General features: G+C 34.8%; 1 protein-coding gene across 13 annotated transcripts in view; it reads right to left on the reverse strand.

The window, feature by feature from the left end:
- Window positions 1–22274, reverse strand: part of VPS13B (vacuolar protein sorting 13 homolog B) — a 460401-nt gene that overhangs the window by 398144 nt on the left and 39983 nt on the right. For all 13 annotated transcript variants that reach the window (XM_062570474.1, XM_062570471.1, XM_062570467.1 and 10 more), the window contains 5 exons: window positions 20499–20622; window positions 15885–16052; window positions 13824–14005; window positions 11129–11303; window positions 379–647 (listed from right to left, as the gene is read on the reverse strand). In XM_062570474.1, coding sequence (XP_062426458.1) covers window positions 379–647; window positions 11129–11303; window positions 13824–14005; window positions 15885–16052; window positions 20499–20622 — 918 coding nt within the window. The remainder of the gene's footprint in view (window positions 1–378; window positions 648–11128; window positions 11304–13823; window positions 14006–15884; window positions 16053–20498; window positions 20623–22274) is intronic.

Raw genomic sequence — 22274 nt, forward strand, 5'->3', positions numbered from 1 at the left:
TACTAGCTATATCAAGCTAAAGCACTTTTACAGAGAAATACATATATATGAACATTAGATATACAGAATATTACAATAAATATTCACAAAAGCCTTATTTGTTAACGTTCTTTCCCCTCAAAATATATTCTTATTTAAGTAAATTGTTTTCCATTTATGGTTAAAATGTTTGCACTCAATAAATTCTGCCTCAAATACCAAAACAACTTCACATGATAATTAACTGTACATTATGACGTGAAATTAACTTTCAATATTCACATTTTTTATTATTCATCAGCATAATACTCCCTGTCTGGAATCAATCACTAGACAAGCATTCACATAATCTTTACACTCAAACCAATTAAATCCTACACAATGCACAGAAGTATTTACCTTAAAAGTCACAGTTGCCTTTGTACAATAAAACCCAATGGAAATAATAGGATCCTTAAGAGACTGAGATTTCTGCTGATGTAATGTCGTTCCATCATCCATTCCACTGGAATCATTCTCTTCATCATCATAACTCACAATAGCAGGAACAAAAGACCAAGCCCAAGAAACCCATCCTTGTTGCTGGTCATCATCTTGATGCATATAAGGTTCTTGATTAATATATTGTGTAGGATATTCTATTACTGAGCTTGTTTCATCTTCTGCACCTTTTGAAACAAAAACCAAGTAAAATTTCAAATCAGCAACACTGAAAAATTCGTTTATTATGGAATAATTATGAAATGAGAAATTTACCTAGGACAAACATATATCACTCACTGATATTTATCTTACCAGTGATAAGAAGATATATTCAGAAACCTGAAATTTCTATTTAAGCTACAAATATTTTTGTTTGCTTCTTATACATTTTCCTCCTCCTCCAAAAAAGGGATCTTTATAATAATTTTAAGATGGAACATTTGAAATGACACCAGTTTGACATCTATGCCTCATGCTTTCAATCAGACTTAGTCTTCTTTCACTAAGGCCTTCTGAAGTTCCAAATGAAATCCTATTAAATGAGGATGTATTTCAACCTTGCAGTTTTCAATTTTAAAATGAAATAAGAAAAAAACGCTTTGTTTTCAAAGGCCATAACAAGTAAATTGTAGACACAGCACAACTCCAAAAAAGTGAAGGTTAAAAACCTCTATTACTTAGAAAGCAGATTTTCCAATACTCAAAGATACAAGTTTATCAACGTTCTGCAAATGTCTAGTATGCCTCCTGTGAGTAAATAAGCCAAATGTAGGTATTCTGCCTACATCCTCACCCCTCAAATCAAAGATAACAGAACAATATAGGGATTGCTCCAGAGATACAAGCCTTGGGATCCAAATGGGTAATACTGTGCATGTACAAACACCACTACAATATTTTAGCTTATCTGGCTTCATCACTACTCATATGAGACCCCAAACAGGTATGAGCTACTTTAGAATTGGTATATGACGCAGTACTATGCCTTTTAGGGAAACAATACTGAATATGGTATCAGAGAACAGAAATAAGTAAATAGAAGTGAAATATGCCTATTTTTAACTTGGAGCACCTACCCTTTACAACTTTATGTGCTTGTAGTCTCCACAGAAGAATGAGGACAAACAAGTACCCTATTTAGACTGTTGTGGGATGGGAGAAAGCAGAAGAAAAAATGCCTAATGTGAATTCTCTGCATGTGCTTGGAGCAAGGACACCTCATTTTACAAGGGCAGTGCAAGCTCCCTTCCTGCTCCCCTTTACAGGTTACTGTCAGAGATCAGATTTTAATCAACGTGTACATCTCTGAAACACAGGAAACACAAAAGAGATGCACACAAAGCCTTGGAAGTGACCAGAAGGAAGAACTGTCTGATACAGAAGGAAAAAAGAACTGATTAGCACAAGATTGTAGTTGGCAGCAAAGTAGTGGTGGAAGGTCTGCCACAATGGATAAACTCTGGAAATTATGCACAACCCAGGTTCTGCATGTTTGGGCTACATAATCATGAAACTGAGCCATCATTTAGTGTGCTGTTTTCTGAACTATGCATACACAAAAACACAAACACCAATAAAAGATACTAAGTAACACTTTGTTTTATAATATTTATTAATATTGTAGAAGTTATTAAAATAAGATAGACATTATTAAAATAAGACAGAAGAGCAGACAGACTAGAAGTGGTGATATTTATATACTGTGAGACAGAACATGGAAAAACAGAAAGAAGAATCTGTCTTCTACTGCTGATCTAAAATTATTACACCCACTATACATTCCAGTCAAACTCTGAAACAAAATGTAGATTAGCTTAGTAAGTTTAATAAGCAATGTGCTTAATAAGCAATGTGCAACATTCTCTAAACATTTCAAAGTATAAATATAATCCATACTCCTTTATAACAAATAATGCAGAATTAAATACAGAATTAAAATGAAGAATAAAAGGAAAACAGAAATAAGGTAAAGGCTTAGAGCAAGCAGATGCAACATAACAAAATGAGTACTACAATCAGATAATTTGAGATTTCTGGGTTCCATCAACCCTGAAAAACTTTTTTTATAAATATGTAAAGATATAAACTCTTAGACAAAGAGGAATAGAATATAAATCAATACAATCCCATCCTTGAAATATCTAGACTGATCTCTCGGCTCCATTTACTTTACTACATAAGCAGAATGAAATGTTTTATCCACTTGTTTTATTCCATCTCAAAGTCAGCACTGAAATTCACAGGGATTCTCCATTTATCTAAAAGGTAAGTAAAACTTTTTAAGGAGCAAGTATTTTTGGATAGTGCCAAACTATCAGTTTTTGTCCCCTTTCCAGTTAACAGTAATATCCAACGATGTCAACTTCATGAGGATATTTCAGGAAAGCAGACTCCAACAATCCACCTTAAGCAAACCAGCACAGCAAGTGCTGATACTGACCTGAGCTGGCTATAAACAAGAGACAGTTGTGACACACATTACCAAACCGAGAAGCAACAGAAGTAGCAGGAAACAGTTCCACTGAAACTGTAGATGTTTGTGTATCTTAAGATACATTCCAGGCACAGAAATTCTATTGAACTACTGAAAAGAAGTTTTGGATGACTACTCTGCAGTTACTCTAAGGGACAGCCATGCTCTGCAAGGTTCAAGCAAATGTTTCTGTTTTTGTCTTGCAAAAGCCAAAATTGGTCTTTTTTTTGTTAATAAGGCTCTTAAGACATTATTTATGATCTAAATTTTGTCAATATATACTTATCTCAGCACTAAGAAATTTCTATGTCCTATTATATATTCCACAGGACTCAAAATTCTTACAAAAAGTACTGAATTACTAAGAACAAAAATAAACTATCGGAACTCTTCCCCTCACACTAAGGGGCATTCCAGTCATTGCTCTTTACCTACATGTATCTGCTAAAGGAGGAAATTTTTAACTCACCTTTGCTAGCTACCCTTAGCTGAGATCACACTGGAACAATCTAGTTACACAGTCTAGAATAGTGATTTCAGTTAAGTAATAATTTTATGAATTACATAACTGATATGTGACTACACCTCACTATTTTCATGTCCAAAACAAGTTTAAGAAATGACATTTATATATATATATATATTTTTTTCTTTTTTATAAAAGGGTTTGAGATGCTTAAAATATCTGACCAAGAGTGTAGAAACTGGTATCTCTAATCAGAAGTCTGGAAGTAACCCAGTAGAAAATTACTCCTTTGTATTTATTTTTCTGCCTGTGTTAGTTTTCAGCCAGGTAAGGACCCTGATCCAGCTCAGCCTGTAGCTACATAAAAACTAGTGTTGGCTGGGAGAATACAGAGGGAACACATCATCATCCTATCTGGCAACAGCAATGTTTCATCTGCTTGAATCAACCATGAAACTATATAAATGAAAGTTAGTAAGCACTTCAAAAATGAAGCTAGAAGTGTTTATTCCTGTATTGTTAAATAATGTAGATATTAAAACTCATTTCCTCATCTTCATTTTACTTACTTTAAGCTAAAGAAGCCACCAGAAATGCACAGCTAAAAAAGTGACATTATTATTAATATGAAAATTATAGAAATTATTCTTGTAAAAAAAGAAAAATTGGCAAGTAACAACAGTTATCCAGCTGGTAACCACAATGTGGTGCTGATCTTGAGAATGCAATACTTCTTAGATTTGTCCCTGAAAGAATGAACTGTCCTTAGGGAAATCTCAAATACAATAAAAATAAACACATACTCTTTCGGTGCAACACGAATGGTTTCTGGATGATTTTCCTTTCCTTTCCTATTTATTATGTAAGGGATGTATGGAAATTACCAATGTAAGGAAAAAACCACGCTCAGTGTTCATGGGAGTTTTCCCCCAACATGGTCGCAATGGCTATTCAGTGCTTCTGTGGCCAAACGGAATTTTATTCAAAAGTAGATGTGAATTTTGGATCTATACCATAGACAGGTACAAAATATCTTATAATATTTACTATGTCAGTAGCTCTAACTTTTGATGTTTAAATAGTTTTATCTCAAGAGTACTTTTTTTTTTTTTTTTTTAAGTGGCTCTTGATCTGATGCACATGCCTTCATACATTAGCACAGCAATACTGATGCTGGAGTTTTCATGTAACTGGAAGTGATATCGATCCCAGCAGAAACTAGAATTCTTTGAACCATATTCCAGTCTGAAAGGTATCCTTCATTTCCTTTTAAAAGCAAAGGACCTCCCCCTCCGCCAACACTTTCTGACTGAAAACCTGATGCCATGATAATTGTAACATAAATACAACTTTACAACATTCAAAAACACAATGGAAAGTATATTTATATGTTTAAGAGATAAAATTTTAATTTTGAACAAGACAACCCACTGCCTTAATTCAGGTAGCTAGAAATCAGAACTGCTAAAGAGTAAGATTTAAAGATTTATAATTATTCCTGCAACCAGAACATCATCTTCCTTAAACTCAATCTCTGGATCCTATTAGACCAGAATAAGCCCTCACACCTTTCAGACAAACATAAATCATAGGAAGAAATCAAAATTCCCTTCTAGTGCTGGGTTATACAACCAGCTGGATATGCAATGTTACTACAACACTGGAAAGCTGCAGGTTTCGGTGCTATGCAGAGCCTGCTCTTTTGAGGTATGCACTTCCGTCTATCAGACAGATTTCCCCAAGCACCTACATCTATCTGTCTTGTCTTGCTGTAAACTAAAACCAGCTTGGGTGAGAACTAATGGACAAGAGAAGGTCACAGGCAGGAGAGAAATAACCATCATCCAAACTTACCAGAAAAATTCTGATTAAAGAATGCTGCCACAAAATTATTGAAGTGCTGAAATAATACCAATAATTATTCTAAAGTGATCTCCATAATATTACTTGGAGGTGCCAAACAACTATTGAAGAATTCCAATTATTTAAGCAATATCCCAAACTCAATAAAATTATAAGCAGATGCATAAGAGAGATACTAAACAAGTAGTTTTAAAACAGCTAAACTAGGGCAAGACATAGAAAATAGTTTTGCTTCTAACGGCAAAGGAGATAAACATGAAATTTCGTAACACAAGGGCTAGGGTGTGTTGGCTTTAGGTACAAACCACAGAACACCTAAACTCAGAGTGATACTTAAGTGCAGATATCCAATAGGGAGAGGAAGACGCCAGATGCCTAACAAGGTCAACCTGAAAAGCATTTTGTCTCCTGCATAAAAGTTCCAGTAAACCACTTGAAAATACACTTTATTCACTGGAGGCATTCAAAAGAATGCTCATTTTCTGTATCTACATTAAACCACTTTTTAAATCAGCAGTAGAAAAAGAAGTCTGATATTTAAGCATTCACGTAATAAATAAAAACACAAGATCAACCTGACCCATACCAGTGCCTTTCAAAGATTTCACAGAAGACTGGGGTTTCTGCTTAAGGAGATTAATGCTTTTCGAGACAAAAAAAAAATGGCATGACAATATGAAAAAGATCTTCAAAATGCATTCACAAAAATCTAATTCTCCACAAAAAACGATAAACAATACATTACAATATAATAAAAATATAAAATGTAAAGATGAGTTTGATCTCTCCAGCTTTGGTACTTCAGCATTGTAAAAACACTATCTTTAATCATTTTTTTCTGTGCTGATCATTTAACTGATGTTAACAGACGTATGTACTTCTAAGTGCCTAAACACGTATTCCAAATGAAAGAAATCTGGCCATCTCCACACAATGAACTTGATGCCCATCCTCAGCATATGGGATCTCAGCAACCAGTTACAATGCACCATTATGGATGCCTACAAGGAAGTCATTCACTATCACGCTAGCTGCTGGACAGCTGCACCGTGCCCAGCCCTCATAGCCCGGCTCTGCAGGTGTCCAGCTACGTGGCATCTTTCCTGCCCATTGGAATATGACTTGCAAGCACACCTAGTGTTCCTTGGCTTTCTTGGAAGGATATCCAAGCATACAAGCAAGGAAGAAGCCCCAGTAATGAAGCCAGATGACTGAATTAGAAGATGAAGAGCTGAAAACAGCATTTTATATCTCACTCTTCTACAGTGATCATATGTATACCTCCATCTCCTTAATCATCAAGAGAAGATAGACAAAAAAGTTCAATGTCAAGAAAAATACACAGGGAAGTGTAATTTGGCACATACACCATTTCAGTCCTATGGGGGGAACATGGACGTATCTAAATATCCTTGCACGTTTGTTGGAAATGCTTTACAAAGCAAAAATCTATACAGAGTAGTAGCATCTGCTTTCTCCACTACTTGCGAATAACTCTCCTCGATGCAAATTCTTTAACACAGTGCACAGCTGTTTTTCCTCAGTCAAGTGTGGATAGATAAATCTATTCTAGTTCTCCCATTTTTATCCTACTACGATACTGCAGTGTCAACTCCTCCAGCAACTACTGCTCATGTAGAATTTCTTGCTATCACAAGTTACTTGCCCCTGGTTTTCTCAGTCAACCCAAAGCTCATATTCAGCCCAAAGTTAGCAATATATGAAACCCATTCTTTCTGCTTTTTTGCTCCTCCCCCCCAAAAAAAATCTCTCCATGCTACTGTCCTTACCACTGAGTTTTCAATCAGGAGCAATTCAGTCCATTAAAATATTTGAGTTTTATAGGTTTTGTGCAATATTTTGTTCTATTTAGTGTTTTAAAAGTGTTAAGTACCCATGTCCATAGAGTATTTTGTTCTTCATGTAGCTTTGTCAGGGTAAAGATCACAACAGGGTCAGTGTGCTTTATGAAAACTAATGAATTTTCTAAGATTCCTATAGGATGGAAAGGTATTGCTATCACTGCCATTTCATACCTGGCAAACATGCTTCAGATGCTGCAGTCACATCTGCCACAGATTTCTTTTAATGAAAAAAGAAATTTCCATAATTTGGCATCTCAAGACAACCATTCAGAGGAGGCAGCAGCAGGAATCATTAAAGCCACTCTCAGAAGCCCTCCGTATCTCACAATCCCAGCTTCTCACATCTGTCCCAACCGTCTTGCTCAGTAGTTCCTAACATCACCATGCAGACTCCCATCCCAGGTATCTTTCCAACTACCTGTCCTGCATCCCTTCCTGAGCTATGTCTCTTCCCATTTCTACTCCACTCTTCATATTTCTTTGCCTAGCAAGTGCCAGAATCCTCTCCCCAGCAGTTTCTCCCAAGTTCAAGCTTTTTGCTGCTCAAATCTCTTTGATTTTTAACCCTCTGATTTTTATCTCAGCTTCAGACAGACAACTGACATGATAAAAATAAGCTCCATCTAAGAGTACAATTTAGTGATAATTGAACTAAATAAACTCTTAAAGCAGAAAGAGCTGGGACTGCTTACTAATAAATATTGGGTTACTTAATGGATCTTTATAGTTCTTTTAAAAAGTTATAAAAATATCATCCGTAAAGTAGGTCTGTACACTACTAAGCTGTGAAGAATTCGGGCATATTTCCAATGGAATTAGTCTTTGACTTCATAAAGCACTGCTCTGGGGGGAAGGGGGGGGGGAGGCTAATACAGCTCAGCAGATAATACACGTCACTTACAGTTGTATTCAATTACATATTATTTTCTGAAAATAGTAGCACATGTGAAGTTTCCTCAAAAAAGTTAAAATCTGTGATTGGTTCACTAAGGAAGTGGTTTTTACTTCCCATTTGCAGATAAAATATGAAGTCAGAAGAAAACACATACTGATGGTATGGCTAAGCTGGGTAACTTCTGTTTGGCTCTCCAACTTCACTGCATAAAGTAAGTGGAAAACAATCATTAGGTATTGAAAATTTTTATCTATTGCTAGGAATATGTGTATACATACATGTATACAAGTGTGCCTGTCTGTATGTTCATATACATAAAAAGCCCTCTATACAGAAAACCAATAGATAGAGAGGAAAACAGTTGCTGCTAGTTTTGGCCTCTGCATGGCAAAATATTTTGCAGTAAAGATAGAAATGGACTTCTAGAAATACACCTACAGCTCTGGCTGGGCCACACAAAGACTGCCCTCTGTTTTGTGTTCTGAGGGAGATAATTATTCAATCATGTATTTTTGACAGAACTAAGTACAATCACAATGTTTGACCACAGTGTAGCTGAAACAACATTGCATAGGAAATCACAATTTCTTTACTGATAGTTCTTGTCATTGCAACTTTAGTTTAATTTCCAATTCTTCTGACAGATACTATGTACATCAGTCTGAAATTACACAATATCAGTTCTTTTTTAGATGGCTATTCTTTGAAGAATTAGGAAGTCATGTTCACACACTCCTTCAAAAAATGTGAAAGAATGTAATGAACAGCAATAGCAATTTAACCTTTCTCAGGATAAGCATCAGAAATGAGAATGAGAGGAGAGATCTTGCCAAAAGATTTTACTTACATTTGGGGGTAAGAATATGAAGTTCCATTCCAGATCTAGAATCAGTAGCAAAAGCTTTTCCTTTCAACCTCAATCTTCCCCAATCTATCTTCCATTTCCATCGCTTCATCTCACCCCCTCAATCAAGCGAAGCCAAACAAAAGCCCACCTACCTCTCCTATCCTACTTCCATCACCTTCCATACTTACTAACGTTCATCCCAGTTGTCTTCTCACTACCTAGCTAATCTTTGTCTCCAATCCATAGTTCTTTTCATCTAAAATTCATTGCCTCACAGTTCTCACCTAACTGTTCTCACCATGATTTATAACATTTTACTATTCTCTTTCACTCCTTTTCCTACATCCAAACTGTCCTACTCTCCTCACAGCTCAAGAAAAACAGCTATGAAGTTCACGCAACTCTAAACACATTATAATTCTCTATGGCATGAAAGCTTGGCCAAATTTGGGTGAACTTTGACAGGAATGAAAGATATGCATGGTACAAAGACAACTCTCTCAAAGAAAGGGCAGTGGAACTCTTCAGAGAAAAGTTGTTATGCCTTTCTCCTGACAATATTGCTATTAAAACATTGCTTAGATGTTCAAGTTTTTTAGATGTACATTAATGATTCTTCTAAAAACAGTACACTTTTTAAAGTTTTGAGAGAAAATTAAGTTAACATTTTTAGAATATTAATTAAGTTCTTTTAATCATCTGTCTTTATGCAGCAAACTCCACATTTCTTATAAGGCAGTTACTAGCACAGAAAGCTATTTGAGCTTTAGAGAAAATACAGGAGTACTATTTAGAGTCATTTTATTTATTTGTCCGGTACTACATAGCAGCAGCATGACAGAGAATTTTACATCTGGCATGAGAGTGAAACGATTATCTATGCCAACCAACATTAAAGGCTGTATTTTTGGCAAAAAAAAAATTTCCATTGCTCTCATCTTTCCAGAAACGTTTTATTTCTCTAAAACCAAGGAAGATATCAATACATTAAGCAAAAAAGGAGAAAAAAAAATCTTACAACCTTATTTTAAGCCATTTAAATTAACATCACAGATTTCTTAAACAGAAAAAAAATAATTTAGTATTTTACACTTAATGTCTTAAACTGCTGTAATACTATAAACATAGCTTAAGACTACTACATCACCTTCACATATAATTCCACGAATTTTCAAGAAGTCATCATAGAATACTCTTGAATGTGTGATAAGTATCTTCTGCTCCCCTAAGCCCAAATTTAGTCTTGGAAACATATGCCAAACTAATGTCTTGAGCAGACAAAATTAACAAGCATAACTCTAAGTTCCCCATTTTGACAAGTAAATTATTTCCATCTCCAAACATTCATAAAAGAAAAAAAAAGGCAGCAAGAGAATTCGGAATGATGCTCCACCCTCCCTCTTTTATTTAGTGCAAAACATATTACAAAAACTCCAGATTCATGTTTGGAAGTTCCAAAGCATGACCTTTCTGTTTAAATTATTTTAAAAAGATTGTACAATTTTAATCAATATGACCGCTTGAATCTTGGTAGCTCCTAGCAAAGCTATGTGAAATTGAGAACGTAGCGAAAGGTTCACAGCTAGAAACACATCACTGGCCTGGAGTACTTACCACACTCCTAGTAACAGTTGGGAAAAAGCAGCTAAAGTCATCACACAAATAGAAAAAGAAATCACCCCTCATAAATGTGATGCTCTTCAGAAGAATACACTGAAATGATTGACCACGAAATATCACATAAAAGAGAGAATACACGTTCTACCAAAATAGAGAATAGACAACATAAAAAGATAGAGCCACTGAAAACACAGTGCAAAGAATTTTTGTAAAGTAATACCTTGCTGTTTAGCACGAATAGAATTATTTCTATTCTCAGTAACTAACTTCAAATAAAGGAGAAAGATATTAGTTCGAAACTGACAGCAGTCACATCTGAACTAAGTAACAGAGAAAAGTCAAGCACAGGTGTCTTGTTGCAGAACACAGTGATAAGCAAATTTGAGCTCCCCTGCTCCCTAGGATGGCCTTTTTAGATAATGTTTAACCTTAATTTAGTAAGGACCATCAGAACAGTTTTCCGAATATAACACAAAAAAGATGTTAGAATATGATATACTTACCTAGTGCAATGAACTGGCTCAAATTATAGACTGCCAAGACACTTAGCAATAGTTACCTTTGGCAATTTACATTTGCAAAAAGGTAAGAAAATTGTTTTTAACATTTTTTTTTGACAAGTAAGAGTTGTATTTACCTGTGATGTTTCCCAACATATCCTTACTGTGGCAAATCAAATCTTCACCTTCCCCATCTTTGAAGTTGCCTATTTCTCCATAATAAAGAGCAATCCCAAGCTGCATTATGCGTATAAACATAGGAAGCTGCTGATCAGAGATTGAAAGCTTCAAACTTTCAACTAATGTATGAATCTACAATACAAAAAAAAAAAAAAAAAAAAAAAAAACAGAAGCAAATAATAATGCACTGTCCTCATTAAAGCCAACTTTTAAACCATACAGTGCCATACTCATTAGGTATAGGAACTCTAATTTCTGAATACAAAAATTGCTACAACTATGCAATGCAAAGGCCTGCAAACAACGACCATCAAAACATACACTCTTTGAGTTGCTACACAAGAAACCTTCAGGTTGAAAAGTTAAGTGAAAAAAAGTATTTTGCCTATACTTCAGGGACTTTTTACAATTATTGCTGGAGAAAATTTTAAAACAGTCACATAGTCATATAAGTACATTTGATTAAATTTTTATTTTCATTATAAAGAACTTCATAAAAGTTTCTGCATTCTAGGTTGTAAAAATTCCAAAGAAAGCCTAAACGTTCTGGTGTTTATACATAAATTCCTTCATTTTGATTCTTTGCCACTGCCCAGTTGCTAGAGGACGAGTAACAGGGTCGGGGATGGGAGGGGGCACATGTTGCACTCCTGGACACGTGTAGCACTACCCGACTGCCCTCAAGAAAGTCTAGCCCCGCTCTTACACTGTCATTGGAACTCATCTGCCCCTCAGTAAGGTGACTCAGCTCACTAAAATCAGCAGAACACTATCTCTTTCTTTCTGTGTTTCCTGTGCACTTAGGCATCTAGTTCAGCTCACCATGTTGACAGAAAAAAAAAATACAGGTAAGTAAACTAAGCACAACTTAACCAAAATCAAAGAGTATACAGGAAGAAAGGATAAAAGACATTTTTGAATAAATTGAAATGTTTATTTTAAAAAAAGCAGAGATAATAAATGACCACCAGCAATTATCACCAGAAAAAAGTTTCACACAAATTTAACTAAACGACTATTGCCTCAGTGCACTCTAGTTATGTGGTTTACGATAGTCCAGTATCCATTAAAAATAATATTTAATAATAATAATAGTCTTTATTACAACAGCAGTACTATCATACATAATATGAAAGACTGTCTACATTTCCATTATATAGTCTGTTGTCAGACATTTTTTCTTTGTGTTGAAATCCTTAAGCTACATACAAATTAATTTTCCAAAATTTACAGAGCTACTTGCCAAATTTGAATTTAAAAAATAATAATAATTAGGCTTTTTAAAATGAACAGTTACTATCTACACACAGTAGTCATGTTGTAACCACAGATCAGAGACCTCAAGCAGTAAACTATACACAGTTATGTGATAATTCCTCACTATCACTGGAATTCATATAGACTTTAAAATTTTAGGGTATATGGTCCTATGTAATTGAATATATAAATTCTTGTTTATAAAAATCAAAGAAAGCAAACTTCCAAAATTGTTATCAGTTACTCTAAAATCAAAAAGAAAAAAGAGGAAACAATTCTTTCTAATATGTGGAGTCTTTCATACTTACTAATTTGAAATCATCACACAAAAGCATACTCTTTCTGTAAAAGTTTAGTTCTGATCTGAAGCCTAGTAAAACACACAAGCTACCGGATGTTTGTGTTCAAGTATCCAACATTTTGCAAGAATTCTACTCCAGGTAAGCATTTATATGGCCATTACCATATTCAGAAATCTCCAAATTTGCCTTCTAGCAAAGCAATTAAAGGCCTACTGCTGTGCAACACATACAGGAAATAGGGGCATTTGAAAAACTGGACAGGATTACTAGTTAGCTCCCAACCTACTAAATTTACAACAGCTCAGGACTTCCTGGATCATCTCATGAATCAGTCAAATGTTGTTTCCTATACGAAAGGGGGACACTTGCATAAAATGTTCCTGAGAAATGCTTATGAAAAATTTATCTCAACATCGACTGCTTTGCAGTACATTCACCTGATGACTGAGTTTTACTAAAACTTAGGAAAATTCTAGTATAAACTCTTTATCTCAACTTGCATCAGTTCTCAATTAATTAGATGGACACTATGTAAACACCAGAAGTGCTTACTTTTTTTTTTTTGCCATTACTAGCACTAGATAACAAGGGAGAAGAAGAGAAAGAATGCGTGTGTGTGTGTGCACGATATTGGACGTCTGCCCATTAGTAACCAGGCTTGTCTTGCTAATTCTTCTTAAGTAGTTCACTAAATAGCACCAAGACATTTAAGTTGTCTTTGAATTATGAGAGCTTGGGCTACATTCATAACAATAATGTAAGTAAAAAATGCTTTGAATCTTATTACTGGCATTTTAAAACAAAGTATTTTTTCCTCAACAGATGTTTCGCAGACATATTTTTTACCCCACAACTATTATGTTTTCTTTTTTAAAACTTTATGAAAAACAGAAAAGATTAGAGATCATGATTTTATTACTTGCACACTATTACTAACAGTATCACATGAATAAAATACGACCAAAAAAATCCCCTGTAGCAAGAAAACATCATTTTGTCATTTTACCAGAAATTTCAAAGTATATTTTGAAAAAAAAAAAATCAAATTGTTCACATAGAAATATTCCCCCCAAATCGTATTTTGGATACTTACTTTAATAATAGATGGCATTTTGGAGTTAAGGTTATCATAAGTAAAATGCAGACGAGTCCTGAAGGAGCATTTGTACAGCAAAGGTTCCTGATAAAATTCAATTTTACCACTAGCATTTCTCTTATCAAGACATACGGTGCAGTCAGAAAAGTTGATCACCTTTCTCAGAACCAGATCAGTAGCTTTAAAAAGAAAACAGTATATATACACGTTATAAAATATATAACAAATGAAAAAAAAATTATATGTACATGTTCTTAACTAGAAGAAAAAAAATGACCATGTAACTATTTTGTATTTAAATCAGAAAAGTGTTGATTAATGTAATTAATATTTTGGCAAATATATTCTGTAGGTAATTACATTTAAACCTTCTTATTTCTTATTCTTATTACAACATTAAAAAAAGACATTAAGTACAAAACATTTCCACAAGAAAATGTAATCTTATTTGCAAGTTATTTACTTTGAAATGTTTAAATGCAAATTTATCTCAAAGAGTAATCATAACTGAGCAAGAGAATAAAGAATGGAAGAGAAAAATAGATGTTCAAAATAATTCCATAAAAAAGCCCTAAATAATAAACCTTTACGTCATTCAAAAGGCATGTTCAGTTTTCACTCAGAAGAGAAAAAACATGTGAAAAACAGCTTATTTTAACTTCTAGTAAGTTAGGCTATTTAGCTACAGTCAGAATTTGAATAGAAATAAAGTGTGGGAGGGAGAATATCACATAAGAATGATTTTTCTTTTTCTTAACAATGTGTGTCTTCATGAATAAGTGAGAAAGGTTATGTTTTTGGTTGCTCCTTACCTTACTTAGTAAATAGATGTATTTTTCAGCGGAATAGCGAGCAGAAGAGGCCCTTCTTTTTCTCCAACCCTTTCATAAACTGCACGTCTCAACTACCCAATTGAAGGGTTTGCTACAGAGATTAGAACTTACTCAAATGAGAGTTTCCCATTTTAAAGTTCAACAGGAAGACAGAGATGTATACCAGTCTCCAGATCTTGGCTGCAGAGGTTAGTATACATTAATCTGTTTCTCTACAGTTTGTTCAAATTTTATGAATAACTAAGCCCATGGCAAAGACCGTTGTTCAGCTGAGTGCTTAAAAAGTGAGGACAAATTCATCATGCTTAATTCAAATTTTCATCCTTGCACTGCACCTTAGATCTTTTTATAAAGTAGCAGTATTGCTTTATGTGCAACGATAAGACTAATGAATATTCCTCTCCAGAAAGAATCTTGCCTATTTTCCAAGATTTTCTTTTGAATCTTCAAACCAAAGTAAGCTGTTATAGTGATCTTAACATGACACGATTTTGTAGTTTTGTCATAGTAATTTGTAAAAATTTTAGCCAGAAAAAAGAAAGAGGTCCAGTGCTTAGGAAATCATACCAAATTTCCTGTTCTACCACAGATCTCCCAGGTAATCTTATTGTGCCCAAACTCATCCTCTACCAAAAGTCAGTAAGAATTCCTAGTCTTGGAAATGTTTTGTGAAGATTGTTAGTTTGAAGACTGAGATGTTCAGATTCTGAAGACCAAGATAAAATTGAAAAGTTGCTATTTTTATTCTGAAAATGTGATATGAAACAAGGTGTGTTTTAAAATTGATGTCACGCTCACTATAGTGCAGCACGTTTTATGACATCTCTAGCCAGTCTAAAGAACTTCAATATAATCACAAGTAATTGGAGCAGAAAGCCTTAAGAAGCTACTGCTCATTCACAAAAATACAAATGGACTGCTTAAGCATTTACCACTGGGGCCAAGTGCAAAATAAAATGCTGTGACTGAAGGATGGCAAGCAGAGGACTTCAAAACACACTATATAATCTTTTGTGATCATTGAAGAAGTATACCTTAAGAATCAATCATTATTAGTATAATTTGCTCTGCAAATTAAAGAACATTGAAAAACTGATAAAGAACTAAAATAGACGGTATCTATTTTCCTTTCAACAGAAAAAGCCATTTTTATGAGATTTCTAATTCTAGATGAATGTAAAATTGCCACCACTGTGATAACTATAATCAAAAAATATCTACTTACCAGAGATATCCATAAAAGCTCGATCCCAAAGCTCATCCACTGTATAGCATTCTGCAGATGTGATATTGACTGAGAGAACAATATCATCTTCCACATATTTCAATATGAGATTGTTGATCACAATGTTGACATTGTTTACAACACGCCTAATCAAACTCTGAACATAACCTATAAAATAAAAACAATTATTTGGAGTTATTATGAAGACATGTTGCCAAACTCATTTATTATTAAAGTGACTCCTTCAAAGTTATATGTTACTTTAACTCAGCAGCAAACCAAATACCGCTGCCCTTTATTTGTCCAAAATCACAAGATTCAAAAACGTTTTAAAAGAACATTCAGTGCAGTTAAGTCTATCAGCCTCATGGAAATGCAGCAGAGAATTAGAAAAGTAAAATTCTAGATACTAAGAAACTAATGTGGCATAAAAAATTGTTTTATGATGGCAAAAATTTGCCAAATTAATTTTAAGATGCAAGACTCCAGATTATGGAAGAGCAAGAATTCTAGTAACAGTAACTTTTTTAATTCAAAGACATTTAGATATAGGTTTGAAAAGATGAATGCCCCACTTATCAGGATACTGTTCAAATATGCATGCATTATACCTACTTCCCCTCTCAACTAGCTTTTAAAAAGAAAAAAAAAATCAGTGTTCCTATATTCTTTCATTCTAAACTCTAATATATCCCCATGATGCTCAGCAAGACCCCTGTGAGGTATAACAAAATAAGTTTCTGTCAACAACCAAAATAGTAAGCACCTGCATTGAACCCTATTGGGAAGAAATCCACTTACATTTGTTCAGATGTAACGTGATTGGAAAAATGATCTCGTCTGAATTCCCACTAGGCAGTAAACACTCATATTTTAACAATATGGTAAAGAAATTAAATACTACCCGTATTTGTGTCTCTTCTGTATACTGAACGTAACTATGGAGCTAACTAATTTGTGCTGGAAAAGGAAAAAGTCTTAAATTTCTGTGTTGCAAGAATTCATAACATCATTCACATATTCTATCTAAAAATACATCTAGTACATATTATGAAGGTCTAGTTTGGTAACTATTCTGAAAAAAGGGCAGTTTAAAATGGTACAGGTTTAAATCCAGAGGATTAAAGAGTAGTCCTCTAAAATTTATCTTAAGACTCGTTTATACTGGAATTTTAAATGAATTTTAAAAAAATAAAAATAATTTCAAAAAAATTGCATGACCAGTAGGAATAGAGTCAGGCTGCTTCTTCCATTCTATTTTGCTTTCTAGTTATCCGTAGCTTTCACACTCAAATATTGCACTTCATTTTAGAGTACGTGGAGGACTTTACCATTAAATAAATAATTTTCTTCAATACCACAACTGCAAGTTTATATATTTGACTCACATCTACATCAAACGTTTTTTCCTTTTTCCAGCATTCAAAACATTCAGCAACTTCTTCTTTTATTAGATGTTAAAGGTGCTTTCAGATACCACCAGTAGAATATTTTGATTCTGATTAGATATACTTGTATGTTTTGAATATTAATATTCAATATTTTAATTATACAAAACATACCACATTTCTTAACATAACTCATCCTGCTTCACTTTTGAGCCCTCTGAGTAGTCTAGCTCCAACAGAACAGAAATACCATTTTAACTTATTCTACCGTCTTGATAGGATTGAGACGGTATTAAACCTGGGAAAATGTTTTAGAGCTTTGTTTATATAAACAGGGAATCCAAAAACCCCAGTGAAAGTCAAAATTATGACAGTTTAGTACTGTCAGATTCCTAACTTCACCTGAATATACCCTTTTATCTGTCAATCTAATAAAAACCACTGAAAAATATATAGAATAACTTCTTAAAATTCTGTCATTGACATACATTAAAATAGTAACATATATTTTCAGATTATATTAATTTATAATTATTTCAAGTATTTAAAGGGCATGATTCTTATTTCTATTCCTTTAAGTATGAATAAAGGGGAGAAGAGATCTTATTTCATGACTAGGGTGCTGTAAATCACCCTGTTGTAAACAGGAATTGCTCCAAAGCTTTTGGCTGTTTTTCTTAAGTGCAAGGCAGAAATATGTAGATTAAATAAGCAACAACTATAAGATCACAACCAGTAATCTAGCTACAATCCTGGAGCAGGCTATTAATTTCATCACCGAAATTAAAGCCGTCCATCCAGAGGTCCAAAGGATTTTTCAGTACTTTGCCTTCAGAGGTCTTTCAAACTCAGTCTAATTTACATTTTCCTGCTGTGGAAAGTATTACAAATATTACAAACATATTACATATTACAAACGTATTATAAATCCAGGATCACAGCAACGAAGACAAAGAAAAAAAAAAGAAAAAAGAAAAGAATGCAAGCAAGCTGAACTGAAAGTTTCCAGCATTATTCAGGAACAGAGTAACATGACAGACTAAAGCCCAAAATACCAGCTTTCAGCTGCATGTCTTTTTGCTTGAATACATAAAAATCAGAGAAATATCTCCCAAATGAAACATGGGTCAGGGATTTGATAAAAGCTTTGTCACCCTCTTCTGCCAAGACATTTCTGAACTTGTGGTGCAGCATATTGTTAGAAGTACCATGCAAGTACCATCTTCCCAGGTAATTTTAGCTTCAAATACACCATAATCAGATTCTTATGAATGAAGATCAGTGTCTCAGAAGAATATGAACTTAAACTGTAATTTTTAGCATTCAAAAAAAAAAAAAAGGAAAGAAAAAGCATCAGGTAGTTCACGCGTAACACAGAATAAAGACTTTTACCTGTTTTAAAATACAAGTAGAGAATACAGCTGGGGGGTGGTTTTTATTCCTGTAATTTTTAAGCATGACACTGAAAATTATTCAGTACAGGTACTATACAGCAAAGCAACCAAAAGCACCAGAAAGGGTGTAGGGGGAATCCTCTCCTGAGGTACAATACAAAACACACATGTATGATATTTCCAAATTTGCCAGAAGCCCACGGGCTGTGTCGTGCAGCAAGAACTATGAATGCTCTGTCAGCTCCAACAGCCAAATAATGCTGCAGCAATATAACTCACAGAGTGATCTAATTGATTCAAGAGAATTGATATCATCAGACTAGTGGCATCTCCCCTAAATTTACCAGGGCTGAATTATTCTGCAAGCTAGAAGGTTCTGAGCTAACTAAAGGACACTTTCGACAGTGCCAACAGCAATCTATTAGCTACATCTTTAAGACTAAAACAATATACAGACTCAACACTGTACTAAAATCTAAAATGTGCAAATTAAAGCTTACCATGGCCATATGCTATGATAAGGGAATAAGGAGCTCTTGACTGCTTATCTAGGCATTTAACCATATAAATCAGTGTTATTTATACATCAAAAATAAACTGCACTTAGGAGTCCTCAGTCACATGAAAAATGACTTACAGTGCATCCAGTAAGGTAAGCGTTCCTGCTGACCCATTCTGACAAATATCTGCTGACCCATTAGGGTTTATCAAGGCTGTGCACTTGATGAAGGAATGAGATGGCAAAGGAGGAGGTGACAATACCCTAAAGCTTCACAGAAGCACAAAGTACAGCTAGAGAATTTATCAGACTGTAATGTAAGAACTGTCACCATGTATCACCCACCTGAGCATAATTATCATTCACGACAACACCATGTTCACAAATGAAGACTCGCAAATCCAACTTTCAGTACCCATATTGCATTTGCACTTGTGTAAACATATCTTTTGGAATATCCAACTTCACAAGATGCCACCATTACAATAAGGAGGCCTCCAGCCTTTCATTGCCCGAGACTGGCCCTTTCCATGGAGAGTCCCAGAAGAAACTCAAGGAAACAAATCTGAGAAACCAAAATCCCAAAATTGTCACCGAGGACAACATAATTCTCTGATTCTCTAGCCTTGGCCCACAGGCAGGCACGGCCCAAGAAGGAGCCTGCGGAGCATGAGAACTACCATGCTGTCCGTGGCCGCACAGGGGGCACCACCAGCCCTGCAGCTCCCACCCCGGGAACGTTACTTGGCCTTGGAGCTCTCTGACAGTGTCCTTGGCTGTGCAAGGGCCATTCCAAAACAAAATAATACTCTACAGAACACACTATTCCACATACCAGACTTCAATGGTCTCTTTCGAGTCAAGTTAAGGCAAATACAAACTTGAGCTTTCTGTTAACAAAAAATAGAAGAAAAGACTAACAGAAAAACTTTCATGTTAGGTTTAGCTCAGTTAGTTAGAGAGTGGTGCTGCTAATGCCAGGACATGGGTTCAATCCCTGTATGGGCTATGCTAAGGGTTGGACTAGATGATCTCCAGAGGTCTCTTCCAACCTTCCCATTCTATGATTCTATGTCTCAAACCCATCTAAATTTACATGCCCCAAGAAAATACAATATAATTCATTCCAGTACTCTCAAGTTTGTTTTTTTTTTTTTTTACACAAAATGACACCTCACACAAATTTGTATGCAAACTCAAAGACTAAAATAATCAGAAGAACACACACTTTAACCTAACCTTTTAACTTAAAAATTCTAGCCATTCTCAAATAAAATTTAAGTATTTTCTATCACTACTCAAACACAATCCAGCTTTTAAAATTACGGTTTACCTGGCGGTAAATCAGGGTCAGGAGGAGCAGACTGTTGAACTCGGCGTGGCTTCACTGCCGATTTCATGCTTTCTGTGGTACTGCGGTTCGTTGAACTGGAACCGCAACTTTCGTGGTCTTCCTGCTAAAGGAAAAGAAAGTAACAAAGTCAACCAAACAAAGAAGAAAAAAAATGCAGGGAGAACAACTCAGAGAATTAATCTTCTGTCAGTATTTTTCCTTCGGTACAATTCCATACATTCATCTAACTACGGAAACGATTACAAATTTAACAGGACAACGCAAAAGTGATTTTTAATTATGATTAATGCTCATATTAATGAAAAAATAAGATTCAGTTACTTACTGATTTCAACTGAACAGAGAGTAACTAGCTGCATTGCTGCTGAAATTTTCCTTAGGACAAAGCAAAAGCCTCGCTAGCTACAAACCCCAACACGAGGAACTGCTCCCTTCCATCAGCTTACGTGCCTGCTCCGAGAGGCCGCAGCCGACCCCGGCCAGCTAACCGAAACCACCTCGCACCGCAAAACGTTTTCTCAGACTTCTAAAACAGCCAACGTGGAGGAGATACATGAACTGAGGACAACTGCTCCTCCTGAGCTTTGATATGATTTATTTACCTTTAGGCATTTAGAAACAGGGCTCACCATTAGAGAATAGGATAAAAAAAACTTCCAACACAAAATTCACATACGCACACACACATACCAAAAAAAAAAAAAAAAAAAAAAGCTTGCTTAGGTGAATTTAAGTTTTAAATACCCCACTAGCATGCCATTACATTCCAAAATGACAGTTTAATTACAACTCTCCTGTGCTAGAAACCCAAGAGAAGCAGCGCAAATATTCTTGCAAGTGCATTAGGAAAGTCGGCCGGGGAGGAAACAACTTCTTCCTCTTGACAAAAGCCAAAGTGTCTCTTGAAGAGATGTGGCCTCTTACAGGCTTTTTTGTATTTACTTGTTTGTGTCTGCTAAGAAAAGAAGCAAATACTCTCTAGGTCACAGGGCTACTAAGATCACAGGAAGGGTTCAGGAAAAGAATGGATCAGGGAACATACGTTAAGTATCTTAGAAGTAAGCTGCAATATTCTTAAATCCTCTAGCCTCTAAAAAACGGACACTTTAAATGTATTTTTATTTTGTTCAGGATGCACCATGTGTTTCCCGGCATACTTTCTTGCTTCTTTCAGTGGTCTCAGAAAAATTATGAAACAGAATAGTCACGTCACATTAATTGCTTTTTTGTGTCTTTTTGAAACAAAATTAAACAAAAAACTAACTAACATGCAATGGCACACTTGAATTGTTTTTGAAGTTGTAACTTTCTATTTAAAGAGATGGTTTCTTTCATTCCACTCCATATTTAGAAAAGCAGAATATGGAAAGAAATTCTTTGATAAAGAGTATTAAATAACATTTCAGAAAGAAAAGCAGAGATGAAGAGCAATATAAGGTCAGACCAAAAGAAAAATAAATATAAGACGGAACTTATATGGAGAAAATACAGAACACAGATCCCTTCATACATTAGAAGGGTAGAAGATAGCTTCTAAAGGAAGGTTATCGTTGAAGACTTGATGTTTTCCAGTCACGAATATGGAATTGTAACAAACTGTGCTTCCTAGAGAGAACTGCAGTCAGGATCAGATCCTGGAAAATTCCATTTTTTTCATTATGATTAGCTGGCTTCTACAGTCATACAGGACCTTACCACTCATCAGCTACAAAAACAACAAAATATATGTTTAATATCAACCATATTTGTTATCTT

The sequence above is a fragment of the Rhea pennata genome, chromosome 2 (genome assembly GCF_028389875.1).
Source record: "Rhea pennata isolate bPtePen1 chromosome 2, bPtePen1.pri, whole genome shotgun sequence".
In the NCBI taxonomy this organism is placed as follows: Eukaryota; Metazoa; Chordata; class Aves; order Rheiformes; family Rheidae; genus Rhea; species Rhea pennata.